The sequence below is a fragment of the Nyctibius grandis genome, chromosome 17 (assembly GCF_013368605.1).
Source record: "Nyctibius grandis isolate bNycGra1 chromosome 17, bNycGra1.pri, whole genome shotgun sequence".
Taxonomy (NCBI): Eukaryota; Metazoa; Chordata; class Aves; order Nyctibiiformes; family Nyctibiidae; genus Nyctibius; species Nyctibius grandis.
In genome coordinates this window covers 9,856,616-9,871,389 of record NC_090674.1, presented here as the reverse complement: position 1 = coordinate 9,871,389, position 14,774 = coordinate 9,856,616, and the positions used below count along the sequence as shown (strand labels likewise).

Here is a 14,774-nt window from a genome sequence, read left to right as displayed (position 1 = left end):
GCCTCTTTCCTTTCCTGCAGGCTCACACGACGAGGGCCAGGCTGGGCCATCAACCTCCAGCATTACCAAATATTTTCCGTTCATTTGAACTTCCTCAACGGGGCTCCAAGAGCTGCAAATCCCTCTCTACGCAACCTTCACCAGCGCTGCCCCATAAAACACGCTCCGGCTTCTTTAACAACCCCTTTTCCTGCTCTTTATGGAAACAAACAGTGCCACGAGCAACTGGGACATTATCAAACCCCACTTAATGCCCATCCCATCCCCCAGCCACCAAATTAATGAAGAAAACCTGCAATTTTCTATTGTTTCGCTGCAGAGCAATAAACCACTTCATCCAATAACTCCGTTATTTGCTACTTTTTAAGCATTAAGGATATATATACATATTTTTTTCTTGGTTTTTTTGAGGGTGGGGGAATAAAAGCAGGAGAAAAGAAGTGTGGCAGAGGCATCTGCAGCTGGGGCTGGACTAAAGGTAGAGGCTTGGATCTACTGAGCCCAACTCAAGGACCACGGGAAGTCACGGAGCAAAGGAACGTGCCTGAAAGTCTTATGGTTACAGGGAAATACATGGATGGAGTCATCACGAGCAAACCCAGTCCAGCAAAGCGCTGCCGCCTCAAGGAACACGTAAATGAGGGAAAAATCTGGGGTTTTGGGGTTTTTTCTCCTCTGAAACACGCGCATGGATTTCTACAGACATGCACATGCGTGCGTGTCTAGGGCTTGGCTTCAACAGAGCACAAGGAAAATAAAAAAACTTTGGACTCGTGTAAGTTTTCAATTGAAAAAAATAATAATAAAATAAAAAAAAAGAATCCTTTTGGGTTGTTTCGCGTTCAGAAAAATGGATACTTGTTGTGGCTGTTTTTTATTGGAAAAACCTCACGGAAAAATGTCAACTGAAATATATTTTCTGCAAGACAAAAAAAAAATAAAGAAGGGGGGGAGCTAAGCGGAGAAGATACTTTCTTCTGGAAAAGCGTTTAGATGGAAACGGCGTGAGGAGCTCCAGGACGAGGAGCGATGCCTGGGTGGGGGCTGCAGCTCCCCAGCATGGCAAAAAACGGAGATTTTTTTGCATTAATCTTCAATTTGGAATTTTGAAATGTCTTTATTTGATTATTTAAAGATTTTTTTTGCCTGGTTTTGGGTATCTGCCTGAATCTGGCCCCGGTGCTGAGTTATTTTATGGGTTGGGAAAAAAAAATAAACCACCAGTTGGCCCCAAATGGGCTGGAAATGGGTTATTTTGGAGTAAAACCCTTAAAATACCCGACGGGAGGGAAGCGGGTGAGGAGGGACCAGGGGAGCACCGACCTGCCGATTGCGCTCGTCCGTGATCCGTTGGATCTGGATCTTTTTTCTCCCCATCTTCTCTGGAAATCTTCGCCGTACCCGGGACGACTTCGGTTCAGGGGAGGGGAAAAGTCAAGCCCGTTTTAAAACGCTTTCATTAAAGAGCGTGAGGGGGCTTTGCTTTCTTTTTTTTTTTCCAGATGAAAACCAAACCAAAATAAAAGAAAATAAAAAAAATTAGAGAGTTTTGCGTCGTTGCTTGCTCAGTTCATGGTATCCTCCAGCGAGGCTGAGCCCTCGGAGCTGCTCAGAAACCTGTGCAAGGAGAGAGACAAGAGTAAGATCATCCATCCCCAAACCCCAGCCAGGACCCAGCACCCTCCTCCCCATCGCCGCCACGGCTCCTGGCCCCCCAGCCCAGGGCTCTGCTCCATCCTCCCACTCATCTCCAGGGCCAGGAGCGCGGCAAAAGCATTTATCCAACCTGATCTCGAAAGAAAACCTCAAGGATTGAGCCCAAAAATGAAGCCCAGGACACGTGTGGGGAGGAGGAGATGGCAGCAACGAGCCCGTGAATCGTGACTCCTCCGTGATGCTCCAGACTTGGGGTTTTTTTTTTCCTCTTAATAAAGTCACACGCAGTCGAGTGGCTGGTGATTAGCTGGGGCAATTTAAATCCGGCTCCAATTTCTGCATTAATCTTCAATTTGGAATTTTAAAATGTCTTTATTTGATTACTTAAAAAAAAAAACCAACTATAATCAGGCACAGAAACCTAATTCTTATGGGGAAGAAGGACTCTGAAGGAAGCCGGGACAACCCTGGGGTCCAACTGGGCTGGACAACGGCCCCATCCCAGTTGTTTCCATTGATGTGGGAGGTCAGCGGATCGACTCGGGGGTAACTTTTGAGATGGGGCATCTCTGGAAATGGGGTATCTCTCCCCAAAGGGGTGATTGCTCCTTCCTCAGCCTCGCACCACGACCCCACACTGGCTAACGGGGCAGAGGCTCAGCCCCCACCGAGCACCCGCATCCCGCGATGCTGGAGGCTGTATCCAAAGGGACCACGGCACCAACACACCCCCCCCAGCCCCGTTTCACCCCATTTTTTTCAGCGAGGGGGATAAAGGGAGAAAGCCGGGCGGTTTGCTTTGCCGCAGGGATGTTTTTCTCCTGGTTCTCTCTCTCCGAGCGGCCGGATAAGAGCAGCGATAACATCGCATTTAAGGCGAGGGTGCCCCGTGCCAAGACCCGGGCAGAGGGAAAAGCCGGTCCCAAAATAGCTTCCTATCTGCCTCGACTTGGCAGCCCTCAGCCCTCCGTCTTGTTCCAAAAAGCATGAAAAAAACCAGCTTTTTCTCCCCTCCCACCAGCCCAAAGTCACCCGCAGCACCCACAGCCAGCCCCGAGCGAGCTCCTTGCCCACCCCAGAGCACAGAGCCCCCCCCAGACCCCGCTGAGCCCCCCAAGGACCTTGGCCCCGTTCTTCGCCTCCTCATCAGACCACGCTCCGACAACAAACAAGCCCCGAGGGTCTCACTCCCACACTTGTTTTTCGGGGTTCATCGAGTCATGTGAGTCACTTCATCTTTTTCTTTGCTTTGCTTTTTTTTTGAAGGGGTAAAATTATTCATTGCGCATCGTGCTCTGTGGTTTCAGCGCTGGTTCGAGCAGCTGAGAGGGGAACAGGGAGACTTTCCCCCTGCCCCGACACCCACAATTTGCTCACCAGGGGCGACAAGCAATGGGGAGGCCAGGAAGGAGACTGGAGGGATGAAGGGCAGCAAAAATCCCTGTTTTCCCTCATAAATCCCACCAGGAAGACTCTTTGTCGGGACAAACCATACAGGGATGACATTTGCTTCTTAAACCATTATTTCTCAAAATTGGTGCACGTTTCTTCTCCCAGCAGTAAATGGGAGGGACCATATGGCTGCGAGCAGCGCTGGCGCTGTGGGGGGGTACCAGGCCGGTGCCAGGGGGATGCCCTTCGGCTGCCGCTCCCCATCCCTCTGAGGGTAGCCCTGAAAAGGCCAGTCCCAGAGTATCACCGGTCCCAGAGCATCGCCGGTCCCAGAGCATCACCGGTCCCAGAGCATCACTGGTCCCAGAGCATCGTGGGTCCCAGAGCATTACTGGTCCCAGAGCATCACTGGTCCCAGAGCATCGTGGGTCCCAGAGCATCGTGGGTCCCAGAGCACCACCAGTCCCAAAGCACCGCCGGTCCCAAAGCATCACTGGTCCCAGAGCATCGTGGGTCCCAGAGCATCGCCCGTCCCAGAGCATCGCCCGTCCCAGAGCCTCGCCGGTCCCAGAGCATCGCTGGTCCCAGAGCACCACCAGTCCCAGAGCATCGCGGGTCCCAGAGCCTCACCGGTCCCAGAGCCTCGCCGGTCCCAGAGCCTCGCCGGTCCCAGAGCACCACCAGTCCCAGAGCACCACCGGTCCCAGAGCACCACCGGTCCCAGAACACCACCAGTCCCAGAGCACCACCAGTCCCAGAGCACCACCAGTCCCAGAGCACCACCGGTCCCAGAGTATCGCTGGTCCCAAAGCACCGCCGGACCCAGAGCGTCGCCAGTCCCAGAGCATCGCCCGTCCCAGAGCATCACCCATCCCAGAGCATCTCCTGGCACTGGTGAGCAGGGGACGCAGGCGCCGCGCTGCCACGAGAGCAGCCCTCAAAGGCCGGTGATACGGGAAGAGCTGAAAACAAGGATTTTTGGTTCATCCACCCCGGGTGTCCACTCGGCATCTCCACCACCGCGAGCCCCCGCAGCAGCGAGCCCGCAGCCCCAAGGCCGGAACGGAGGATTTCACACGATTGGAGAAAATTTGGCCAAGGAGGAACTTTCCGCTGAGTTTCCTTTGCAGCTTTTCCCCTTTGGAGCTGCCATTTCTTTAAGTGGGCTGAAAAATATTCACCTTCACCATCTTCAAAACCACCAGCAGCAGCGTGAAGTAGCAGCAGTTCCGCATCCGGACCCAGGGCGAGATGCTAATTCTTTCCTTGTGCTGCAGCTCTTGGAGAGAGAAACTCTCTGAAAAGACGGCGGATTTACTGTCCAAACCAGCGAGGAACTCTCCAGAAGCAACAATAAACACTGGAGAACAACGGGCAGTAAATTTAAACCGAGTGAAAGGAAACATATTTTAACACAATTCGGTTGTGGGGCTTCTTCACAGGATGCTCCCGTGGCCAAAAACTCCGCGGCGGTTGAAAAAAAGAGATGGGATGTTTGTAGGGACGAGGAGAAAACCCCAGTGCTTCTTGCCTGGGAGCGGTGACGTTCAAACCACGTTCCCCTCCCCAGGTGTTTTGCTACAAATCACCTTTTTTTTCAACCACCAGATCACGTTCCTCCTGCTGCTCTCAGTCCTCAGCACCCCGGCTGGATGGCGACCATCAGCCCAGCCTCGGGGCTTGCTCACGCCGCTGGATAAAGTCCCTTGGAGGAAAAAGGGTGACTTACCAAGACTTTTTTTGGCTTTGTTTTTGGAGAAAAGGAGCTGGCCCTGTGATGCTCTTGACCCCTGCATGGGAAGGAGAACACCCCACGGCGAGCACGGTCCTCGAGGGGGTCAAGAGGAGGGACGGGGAGAAGCACGGCGCCGTCTGCTGCCCTCCAAACTCAACGGAGGGGATTGAAAACTCCTCACGTTTCTCTTCACGTTTCCGCTGTTGGAGTTGGGGTTTTGGGGTGGGTTTCTTTGGTTTTAGGTTGGTTTTTTCTTTCCCTCCCCAACATATTTTTAAACCCAGGTATTTTCACGTTTCCTGCCCATGTGGCTGTTTCAGAAAAGCCCGACCGCAGGCTCGAGTTTCTGCTCAACATCTGCCAGCGCAAAAAACCTGGAGAGACTCTCCCCGTCCCGCTCACCACGGGCTGCTCCCACCCACCCCAGAAGCACCCACCCTGCACCCTGCCGAGCGCCTCCGGAGCTCCCTTTCCTTCACCACTGGCTCCCTAATCGCCCACCTCGACGCATTGGGATCACCCATGACCCTCCTCCGTGATCAGGTGGAATTTAAGCACCTAAATATATATATATAGTCAAGCACCCAGAGCGCAGGAGTTTTCAAAAGAACTCCTAAATAACTTTTAACATCTGGGATCTTGGGGGTTTTTATTCAATATTCTCAGTCATTAAATCATCTTTTCTTCCTTCTGAGACAGCAGCTTTTCTCCTTAGCCTGGTTTTCCAAGGGAACAAGGCTCACCCCATCCCGTGGGGCGTGCGGGACGAGAAGGCACCCACCCCGCGCAGAACCTGAGCCCACGGGACCTTTCCATCCCGTTTGGGATGAGGCACCAACACCCTCCAAACCGTGACACCCCACCAAGTCACACCAACACCAGCGGATGGGTTAAGCCCTTACGAGACACGAGAGAACCTCCACAGACCGGTATGTCCAAAATAAGACCAAGCGCCGTCCTAAACCAGGTTTAGGATGGCTCAAACATCATGGGGTGCAGCAGGGCTGGAGCGGGGTCAGGCTTGGGGCCACCCCAGGCACCCACAGCCTCCCCCCTGTCACCCCGATGCCACCATCCCCCGTGGTACCCGTCTCCATGGCGACTATCTCCACGCAACCACCGAGCATCGCGGCGCGAGGGTTCAAGGGCATCGAAGGGCACCTCCAAACCTCCAAAAACTCCAAACACCTCCAAAAAGTCATCGTGTCCCTCTTGAGCACCCGCAAAGCTTCGGCGAGGACGGCGAGAGGGGACAGTCGGCATCGCCCCGGGGAAGCGGCGACAGGCACCGGGACGAAGGCAGCACCCGCATCCCCCCCCCTCCTGCCCTCCACCCCCTCGCGCGCTGAGTATGACTATCACAGCAATTAACACACATGCCAATTAACTCCGAGCAGGTGCTGGTTAACTCTGTGCTGAGTAATTCATACCCTGCTCCAAGGAAATTGCTTTAAATTGGAGAGACGGGCGAGGGAGCGGAGTTAGCGTTTTGCAAATGGGGGAAGAAAGGGAAAAAAAAAAAGCAGAGAGGGATCTCAGCTGGGAGCTGTTTTTATAAAACAAGGAATTTGGGGGTGCTGACGAGATTTGGGAGAGGCAGGAGAGCTGATCACTCTTCCAAATCTTAATTTCTGGATTTTTTTAAACATATTTCCAATCTATTTTACCTATTTCTAAGCGGTTTCACCTCGGCGTTGCCCAAGCAGCGGGGTTCTTCGCCCCGCTCTGTCGTTTGCCCCTTTTTTTTCCATTTCCCACTAAACAGCCCCATATTTCTCGCTGCTATTTTTAATATCCTTTTATTGCATCCCCTTTTTTTAGTCGCCTTCTTCCTAAAGCCAGCCCTGCCGCGGCCGCTCGAAGGCGACGCTCCGAAGCGTTCCCTTCCTTTAAAACCTTGCAAAGCCTCGTGCTCTCAGCACGATGTCAGCTTCAATAAACCAAACCTCTGGCTGCCCAGCAAAGGAGAGATCAAAAAAAAAAAAGACGAAGCCAAAAGCTTTAGGAAGATAAATAAAGGCAAATAAACACATCCTTTCCAAAAAGGTTCTTTCCTTTCGAGCTCTGAGCTTTTCCCCACCCCGCGGCAGAGCCAACGTTACGAGCGATGGTAAAATTTGGACGGGTTTATCGTCGTTCAAGGGACTTTTTTGCTTATCTCTGTCCCCCAAAGTGGGGCCAGTGCCATGGGGATGTCCTTGGTCACAGGGAAGCGGCTTTAAAGGACAGTTGGAGGCCGGGAAAAAAAAGGAAGGAAAAGGGAAAAGAAGTAAAACGCTCACCTGTGAATCAATGAGGTTGGAAGAGCCCTCTGGGATCATCGAGTCCAACCATTGCCCTGACACCACCATGGCAACTAGACCAGGGCACTAAGGGCCATGGCCAGGCTTTTCTTAAACACCTCCAGAGATGGTGACTCCACCACCTCCTTGGGCAGCCCCTCCCAATGGCTAATGACCCTTGCTCAGAAGAAATGCTTCCTAATGTCCAACCTGACCCTCCCCTGGCCAAGCTTGAGGCTGTGTCCTCTTGTCCTATTGCTGGTTGCCTGGGAGAAGAGGCCGACTCCCACTGTGCTACACCCTCCCTTCAGGTAGTTGTAGACTGCACTAAGGTCACCTCTGAGCCTCCTCTTCTCCAGGCTAAACACCCCCAGCTCCCTCAGCCGTTCCTCGTAGCTCAGACCCTCCAGACCCTTCACCAGCTTGGTCGCCCTCCTCTGGACTCTACAAGTATTTTGGGGGTGCTCAGGGTTTATCCAGATAAACAACCACAACAACATGCTGCACGGACACGTTCCCCCAGCCTGGAGCATCCCCAGGCGAGGTGGGTCATTGTAAGAGAGCTTCAGCACGCGACCGCTGGGCACGTGGGTTACGAGGTGCAGGATTCGTCCCGTCTCTCTCTGCCCACACCAGGGAAACGCCGCTGCGCTGCAAACCAGCCCGCGAGCTCAGCCTGCCATGGGAAGTGGTTTACACCTGGTGCGTAACGCCGTGCCGAGCCCTTCGCTGCCCCGTGCTGGGGTAGGGGCGCGGGGGGGGAATGGACCAAGTGGAGGGAGGGAGCGATGATGCTCCGGAGGTGGTGATGATCGTAGAATCATAGAATCACAGACTGGTTTGGGCTGGAGGGACCTTAAAGACCATCCAGTTCCCACCCCCCTGCCACGGGCAGGGACACCTTCCACCAGACCACGTTGCTCCCAGCCCCATCCAACCTGGCCTTGAACACTGCCAGGGAGGGGGCAGCCACAGCTTCTCTGGGCAACCTGGGCCAGGCTCTCACCACCCTCACAGCAAAGAATTTCTCCTCAGATCTCATCTCAATCTCCCCTCTTTCAGTTTAAAACTGTTCCCCCTCATCCTATCACTCCATGCCCTTGGCAAAAGCCCCTTTCCCGCTTTCCTGTAGCCCCTTCAGCTGCTGGAAGGTGCTAGAAGGTCTCCCCGGAGCCTTCTCTTCTCCGGGCTGAACAGCCCCAGCTCTCCCAGCCTGTCTCCAGAGTAGAGGGGCTGCTCTCACCACCTCCGGGTCATCTTCTGGAGAGGGTGAGAACATCCCCACGCCCCGCTGCAACGCTCCCCAATGCAAACTTGCACCTTTTACCCAGCAAAGCGGTTGAGTCGAGGAGCGATACATCAGCACCCACCACTAAAGAGCCTGAAAAGTGACGGCAAATAACCCAGCAAAGCTCAGCCGAGGTCTCCAAGCCTCGGCCGGAGGCTCCCGGCTCTTGCACCGGCACAAACCGACACAGCCGGGTCCCCGCCGGCGGGCAGGGCTGGACTCCGTCCCTGGAGGAGATGGATTTAGCTCCAGTCACCTCTTGAACCCAGTGTTTAACTGCAGCTCTTGCCTTCCTGTTTCCTTTCTCGCTGACGGCCGGGCCTGCCTTTTGTGACTTAATTGGGTTTTTTTTCTAACGTATCCTCCACGCTGACACCAAGGACTTTGCGTTTCCTTCTTGGTGCTTTCTGGATCTGCAGGACCGGTTTCCTTCTCCCCAAAGCAGGGCAAAGCCTCCTTCCCCCTAAAATCCAGCACCTCTTTTCATGTTACTATTGCTCGTCCTATCCCACAAAGCCACCAGCGTGGTGTTTGCCATCATCCCACCAGCCAGCAATGGACCGAGCTGGCTTTGCTGCAGGATTGCGGGGCACAGGGGGATGGAGGGTGGGGATGAAGCTTGGGGATGGAAGACGGATGGGGATGGAGGGTGGGGATGGAGGATGGATGGGGATGGAGCTTGGGGATGGAGGATGGATGGGACAGAGGGTGGGGATGGAGGATGGATGGGGATGGAGCTTGGGGATGGAGCTTGGGGATGGAGGATGGATGGGGACAGAGGGTGGGGATGGAGGATGGATGGGGACAGAGGGTGGGGATGGAGGATGGATGGGGATGGAGCTTGGGGATGGAGGATGGATGGGGACGGAGGGTGGATGGCGACAGGAGGCAGAAGCAGCCCCCAGCACCCCAGGGCAGAGGGGATGCAGCAAAGGGGAGACGCATCCACGCAGGGACATCCCTGGCATCGCAGCGGGCAGCGATGGGCAGGTCCCCGCGCGTCCCCAGCCCCGCTGTCGCGAAGGGCTCCCAACTCGCCAGCTTTAGCATTGTTTAGCACCTCTTTTATCTACAAACCGAGATCAAAACCACACGAACAGGCAAAGGTCTCCTCCAAAGCTTCTATTCTGGTTTCAGGATGATGCTATCTGGGTTCCTGTGTCGAACCTCCAGATGCAGGGCAGGGGGAGGGGAGAGGAAGGCGGCCGAAATGCAGCTCTGGAGCAAAGCCCCCGCTCAGAAACCCTCCCCAGGGCCAAATCCTGCTCACCCAGCAGGTACAAACCCAACGCCGGGGTGCAACCCCGTGGAAAAGCCCCGATTTCCCCAGGATCAGCAGCAAAACCAACGGCTCAGGTCCCTCTGCCCACGCAGGATCCGTCCCGCCGGCTGCAGGTACAAACCTGGGGAGGTTCAGGAGAGCAGCAGCGAGGTGCGGATTCAACGAGGCCCCCGAGGAATTTGAGAAAGAAAAATTAAAAAAAAAAAAAAAAGACAGACACATCTATTCCTGACCCAGATTCAGGCGCTCTCTGGAGAAAAGCAGATGCCAACCACGCAGCCAGCTCTGCTGAGCTGTAACAAAACCACGCGCCGTGCCAAGAGTCGAGGGGGGGGACCAAAAAAAAAAAGCACAGCCCTTAAGTGATGCTGGAGAAGTGGCATTTGTGCAAAGCAGGGGGGGAAAGAAAGGCTTTGGGGGAAGTGATTAAACCAGGGTGGATTTTCTCTTCCCATTTGCACCAGACAGCACCCACCGAGCGAGGGTGACAGCCCCGATGTTGGCACAAGGGCTGGAGGCACCGCGGCAGCACCCAAAGCAGGCACCCTCATCCCCTGCACCCCGAATCCCACCGTTTCACCCCACGCCAGGGATGCCATTGCATCCGGCACGACCCGGGGCACGGGCAGGACCCCAGGTCACCGGCGAGCCCGTGGCCCTGCTCCGTGCTGGCCAAAAGCCAACCAGGGAACCGTCGTCACCCCGTGCCAAGGCGAGGACACGGCCTCTGGGAGGAAAAGCCCACAGGACCGGGGGGCCACACGGTTCCCCAGGGCGGCAGCCGGTCCCCTGTCCCGGCGGGAGATGCCGCAGGGAGAGACCGGTGGGGACAAGCCACCGCACAGAGGGGTCGGACGGCCCCTTGCTGGAATGACCTTTAAAGCACCCTGGGAACAGCACCGTGCACAGGCTGCTGCAGCCACTGCAAAAGCCCCGTGACCTTGAGCAGCGACCTTGGCAGTGGCATCCTCACAGCGGGGTCACCCGTCACCCCCAGCCTGGCTGCGGTGCCCTGGGCAGCTCAGCGGCTTCCCCGGGGCGTGCAGAGCCAGGGCAGGGACCCAGCACCCCGCTATGGGCACAGCATCCCCTTTCCCAGCTGGGACCAGCCGCTTGCACGGGGCAGCCTTGTGCCACCTCTGTCCCCATCCACCCTCCATCTCCATCCACCCTCCATCCCCAACCATCCTCCACCCCCAAGCTCCATCCCCATCCTCCATCTCCATCCACCCTCCATCCCCACCCCCTGTCCCCATCCACCTTCCATCCCCAACCATCCTCCATCTCCAAGCTCCATCCCCACCCTCCATCCCACAGCATCACAGAACCAATGAGGTTGGAAGAGCCCTCTGGGCTCATCAAGTCCAACCATTGCCCTGACACCACCATGGCAACTAGACCATGGCACTAAGGGCCATGTCCAGGCTTTTCTTAAACCCCTCCAGAGACGGTGACTCCACCACCTCCTTGGGCAGCCCCTTCCAGTGTCTAATGACCCTTGCTGAGAAGAAATGCTTCCTAATGTCCAACCTGACCCTCCCCTGGCCAAGCTTGAGGCTGTGTCCTCTTGTCCTATCGCTAGTTGCCTGGGAGAAGAGGCATCCCCATCCATCCTCCATCCCCAAGCTCCATCCCCATCCATCCTCCATCCCCATCCACCCCCTGTCCCCATCCATCCTCCATCCCCACCATCCTCACCCTCCATCTCCACCCACCCTCCATCCCCTCCCTCCATCCCCACGGAGGAGCACCCAGACCACACCGAAGCCGTTTTTCCCTTCCCTCCTGTCCTCTATCCATCACCAGCTCCCGAACTAGAGCCCGGGAGTAATTTTCCCCTCCGCACTAAGTAGGGTTTTCTAAATGAAGGGAAGCGAGAGCCCATTATCCCGCTCCATCGCCCACCCCGCCGGCTCCCTGCAGGGCATGAAATAACCACCTGCCAGCTCCCCCGGAGCCCCCGCGCCGCGGCAATGAGATCGCAGCTTCCCTTGTCACTATTGTCAGAGCAAAATCTCGATACCTGGTAATGAGGAGGTTTAATATGACAGATGAGAGGTTGACTCATTAAAAAAAAACAGAGCGAGAAGGAGAGAGAGATGAACTGGGGAATGTGGGGTCGCATCCTGCACTCGTGGGGAGCAGGAGCAGCTCTGGGCCCCAAACCAGACCCACAGCGGGGACTTTCGCCGGTGCTGAGGCCACAGGGAGGAGAAGAGGGGGAAGATGCGGCTATAATTTTGGGGGGCAACCAGCCCTGCTCCCCACCAAGCTGCCTCCCACCCCCGGGGCAGGGGGGTGCGAGCCCAGGAGAAGCCTCAGCCCCCGCTGACACCGACCCTCAAATGGGAAACTTTACAGCAAGACGCAAACCTGGGGTGGGGGCAGCTGGAGCTCCCCGCGTCACCCGGACCCCAACATCACCCCCCGTTTCCTCAGGCATCCCCCCATCCCGAGGGTGCACCCCGGGGTGCGTCTGTCCCCCGGTGCTGTCCCCGCTACGGTCATCGGAAGGACGTCAAGTCCCAAAACACAACGCGCCGAAGGGGAACAACCGCTGCCCTTGTGGGGGGCAGGATCCCACCCCCGGCACACGGGAACGGGGTCCCCCGGGGCGGCTCAGGGTGAAACCCTCCCTGCAGGGAGTTTAGGGGCTCCCCGTGCCAGGGGACGGGATTTCCCCCGGTAGCAAAGGGGACAAGTCTCTCCCCGCGGTGGGTTTTACCCAGGGGAAACTCCATGAGACCCCATTGCTGCTCCGAGGCATCCGCAAGAGCGATGGGGACCCATGGGTGCCCCACGGGAGTGATGGGGACCAACGGCTGCCCCACGGGAGCGATGGGGACCCATGGGTGCCCCACGGGAGTGATGGGGACCCATGGGTGCCCCACGGGAGCAATGGGACCCATGGGTACCCCACTGGAGCGATGGGGACCCACGGCTGCCCCATGGGAGTGATGGGACCCACGGGTACCCCACTGGAGTGATGGGGACCCACGGCTGCCCCATGGGAGTGATGGGACCCATGGGTGCCCCACTGGAGTGATGGGGACCCATGGTTACCCCACGGGAGCAATGGGGACCCATGGCTGCCCCACTGGACGTGGCAGAGAGCAGAACCATCCCAGGGGGAAACTCTCCTCTTCCCTCCCGTGCCAAGGGGATGGGACTGGGAATACGTTCTCCACAACCAGCCCAGAGCATCCTGCTGTCACCTTCCCTTCGCCCAAAGGCAACGGGGCACAAATCTCCATCCCCACCCAGGAAGGGACACCCGAGAGCAGCTTTGCAGACCCTCCAGCACCCAAAGCACCACACAGGCTCAGCCAGGGCCGCTGAGAGGCCAGAGATCCCCAGCACCACCCTAAAGCTCAGCCTTTGAGCATGACCCCAGCAGCGCCGTTCCCAAAGGCTCAACCCTTTCCCAAGGGCCACCAAGATCTTTCAAACCTCCCCAAACCACTTCTGTTTTTTTTTTTTTCCACCCCCAAGCACCGGTGAGTAATAGCAGCGATGCCAAAAGTCACGGGGCTGCTGATGGTATTTGCATCTACCAACTTCTCGCTGCATCCATGCCCAAAGCAGCCGTGACATCCATTGGGTCCAAAGACACAAAGGCAACGTAGAAGCAGATGTTGCTCCTGCGTTGCCCCATCCCACGCTCTCGGACAGGGTTTACACACCCTAAGCTCCCAGGTAGGGAGCACCGGGCTCCCCAGGGGCTGTGTGGTCCCAGCACTGGGGTGCGGAGGAGATGGTGAAGCTGGTGAAGCCAAGAGCTTCCCACCATTGGGAAGACGATGGTGGTTACCAGCTCCACTTGACCACAAGAAGAAGGATAACAAGCAAATGAGCTTAATTTGCCACTGATACAGCAAGGGTGACGCCAGAGCAGAGCTCACCAAAGAGTCCCCTGGAGAGATGGATGGGAAAGATTTGGCCAACGCCACCAGGAACGGGCAGGACCAGGCTCCTGCCTCCATCCCAATGCTCAGACTCAACCATGGCAGCTCCGACCAGCCCCTGGCACTTCCAACCTGGAAAGAAACCCACAGAAATCGGCGCCGTGGCCATCTGCTTTGCTCAGAGGTGGACCTGCCCAGCCATCTGTGCGCGTCCCCACCATTTCCACCCCAAAAACCGACTTCACTCCATAGCCACAGGCTCACGCTCGGAGCACGCTGCCGTCTACCAGCAGGAAGCTCATCACCAGCCACCACTGTTTTATTTTAATAAAGCAAACAAAGGTCCACCAAGAGCATTAATTATTTGGGACTAGAACAGCACCACAATTTGCAAGCAGAGACCAAGGCCCCGGGCACGAGGAACCAAGCAGAAAGAGCCGTCGCTTGGCCCCAAGAGCTCCAGCCCAAGGGCCATGAGAGGAGAAGGAGCTGCCAAAGCCCATCGGGAGGCACAGACCAGGGTCTGGCTGCCACCGAACTCGAACTGAACTCGCTCTGAGTGAACGGGAGGAGCCAGGACAAGGTGTCACACAGCAAAAATGGGTTTAACTTCATAGAATCACAGAATGGTTTTGGTTGGGAAGGACCTTTAAGATCATCGAGTCCAACCGTTACCCCAGCACTGCCAAGGCCACCACTAACCCATGGCCCTCAGCACCACATCTACACGGCTTTTAAATCCCCCCAGGGATGGGGACTCCACCACTGCCCTGGGCAGCCTGTGCCAGCGCTTGACAACCTTTTGGGTGAAGAAATTGTCCCTGATCTCCAACCTAAACCTCCCCTGGGGCAACTTGGGGCCATAAGGTCTCCCCTCAGCCTCCTTTTCTCCAGGCTAAACCCCCCCAGGTCCCTCAGCCGCTCCCCATCACACTTGTGCTCCAGACCCTTCACCAGACCCGTTGCCCTTCTCTGGACTCGCTCCAGCACCTCAAGGTCTTTCTTGTCGTGAGGGGCCCAAAACTGCACCCAGGATTCGAGGTGCGGCCTCACCAGTGCCGAGTCCAGGGGGATGATCCCTGCCCTAGTCCTGCTGGCCACACTAGTGCTGACACAAGCCAGGATGCTGGTGGCCTTCTTGGCCACCTGGGCACACTGCTGGCTCATATCCAGCCGCCATCGACCAACACCCCCAGGGCCTTTTCCACTTCCCCTTCCCCTGCAAACACGGCGG

The 14,774-nt window shown here is 56.5% G+C and overlaps 1 protein-coding gene across 13 annotated transcripts in view; it reads right to left on the bottom strand.

Moving 5' to 3' along the window:
- The window catches only part of MEF2D (myocyte enhancer factor 2D), an 81,108-nt gene that overhangs the window by 33,383 nt on the left and 32,951 nt on the right, over positions 1 to 14,774 (bottom strand). For all 13 annotated transcript variants that reach the window (XM_068415214.1, XM_068415203.1, XM_068415209.1 and 10 more), the window contains one exon: positions 1,324 to 1,617. In XM_068415214.1, coding sequence (XP_068271315.1) covers positions 1,324 to 1,377 — 54 coding nt within the window. In that variant the 5' untranslated portion in view covers positions 1,378 to 1,617. The remainder of the gene's footprint in view (positions 1 to 1,323; positions 1,618 to 14,774) is intronic.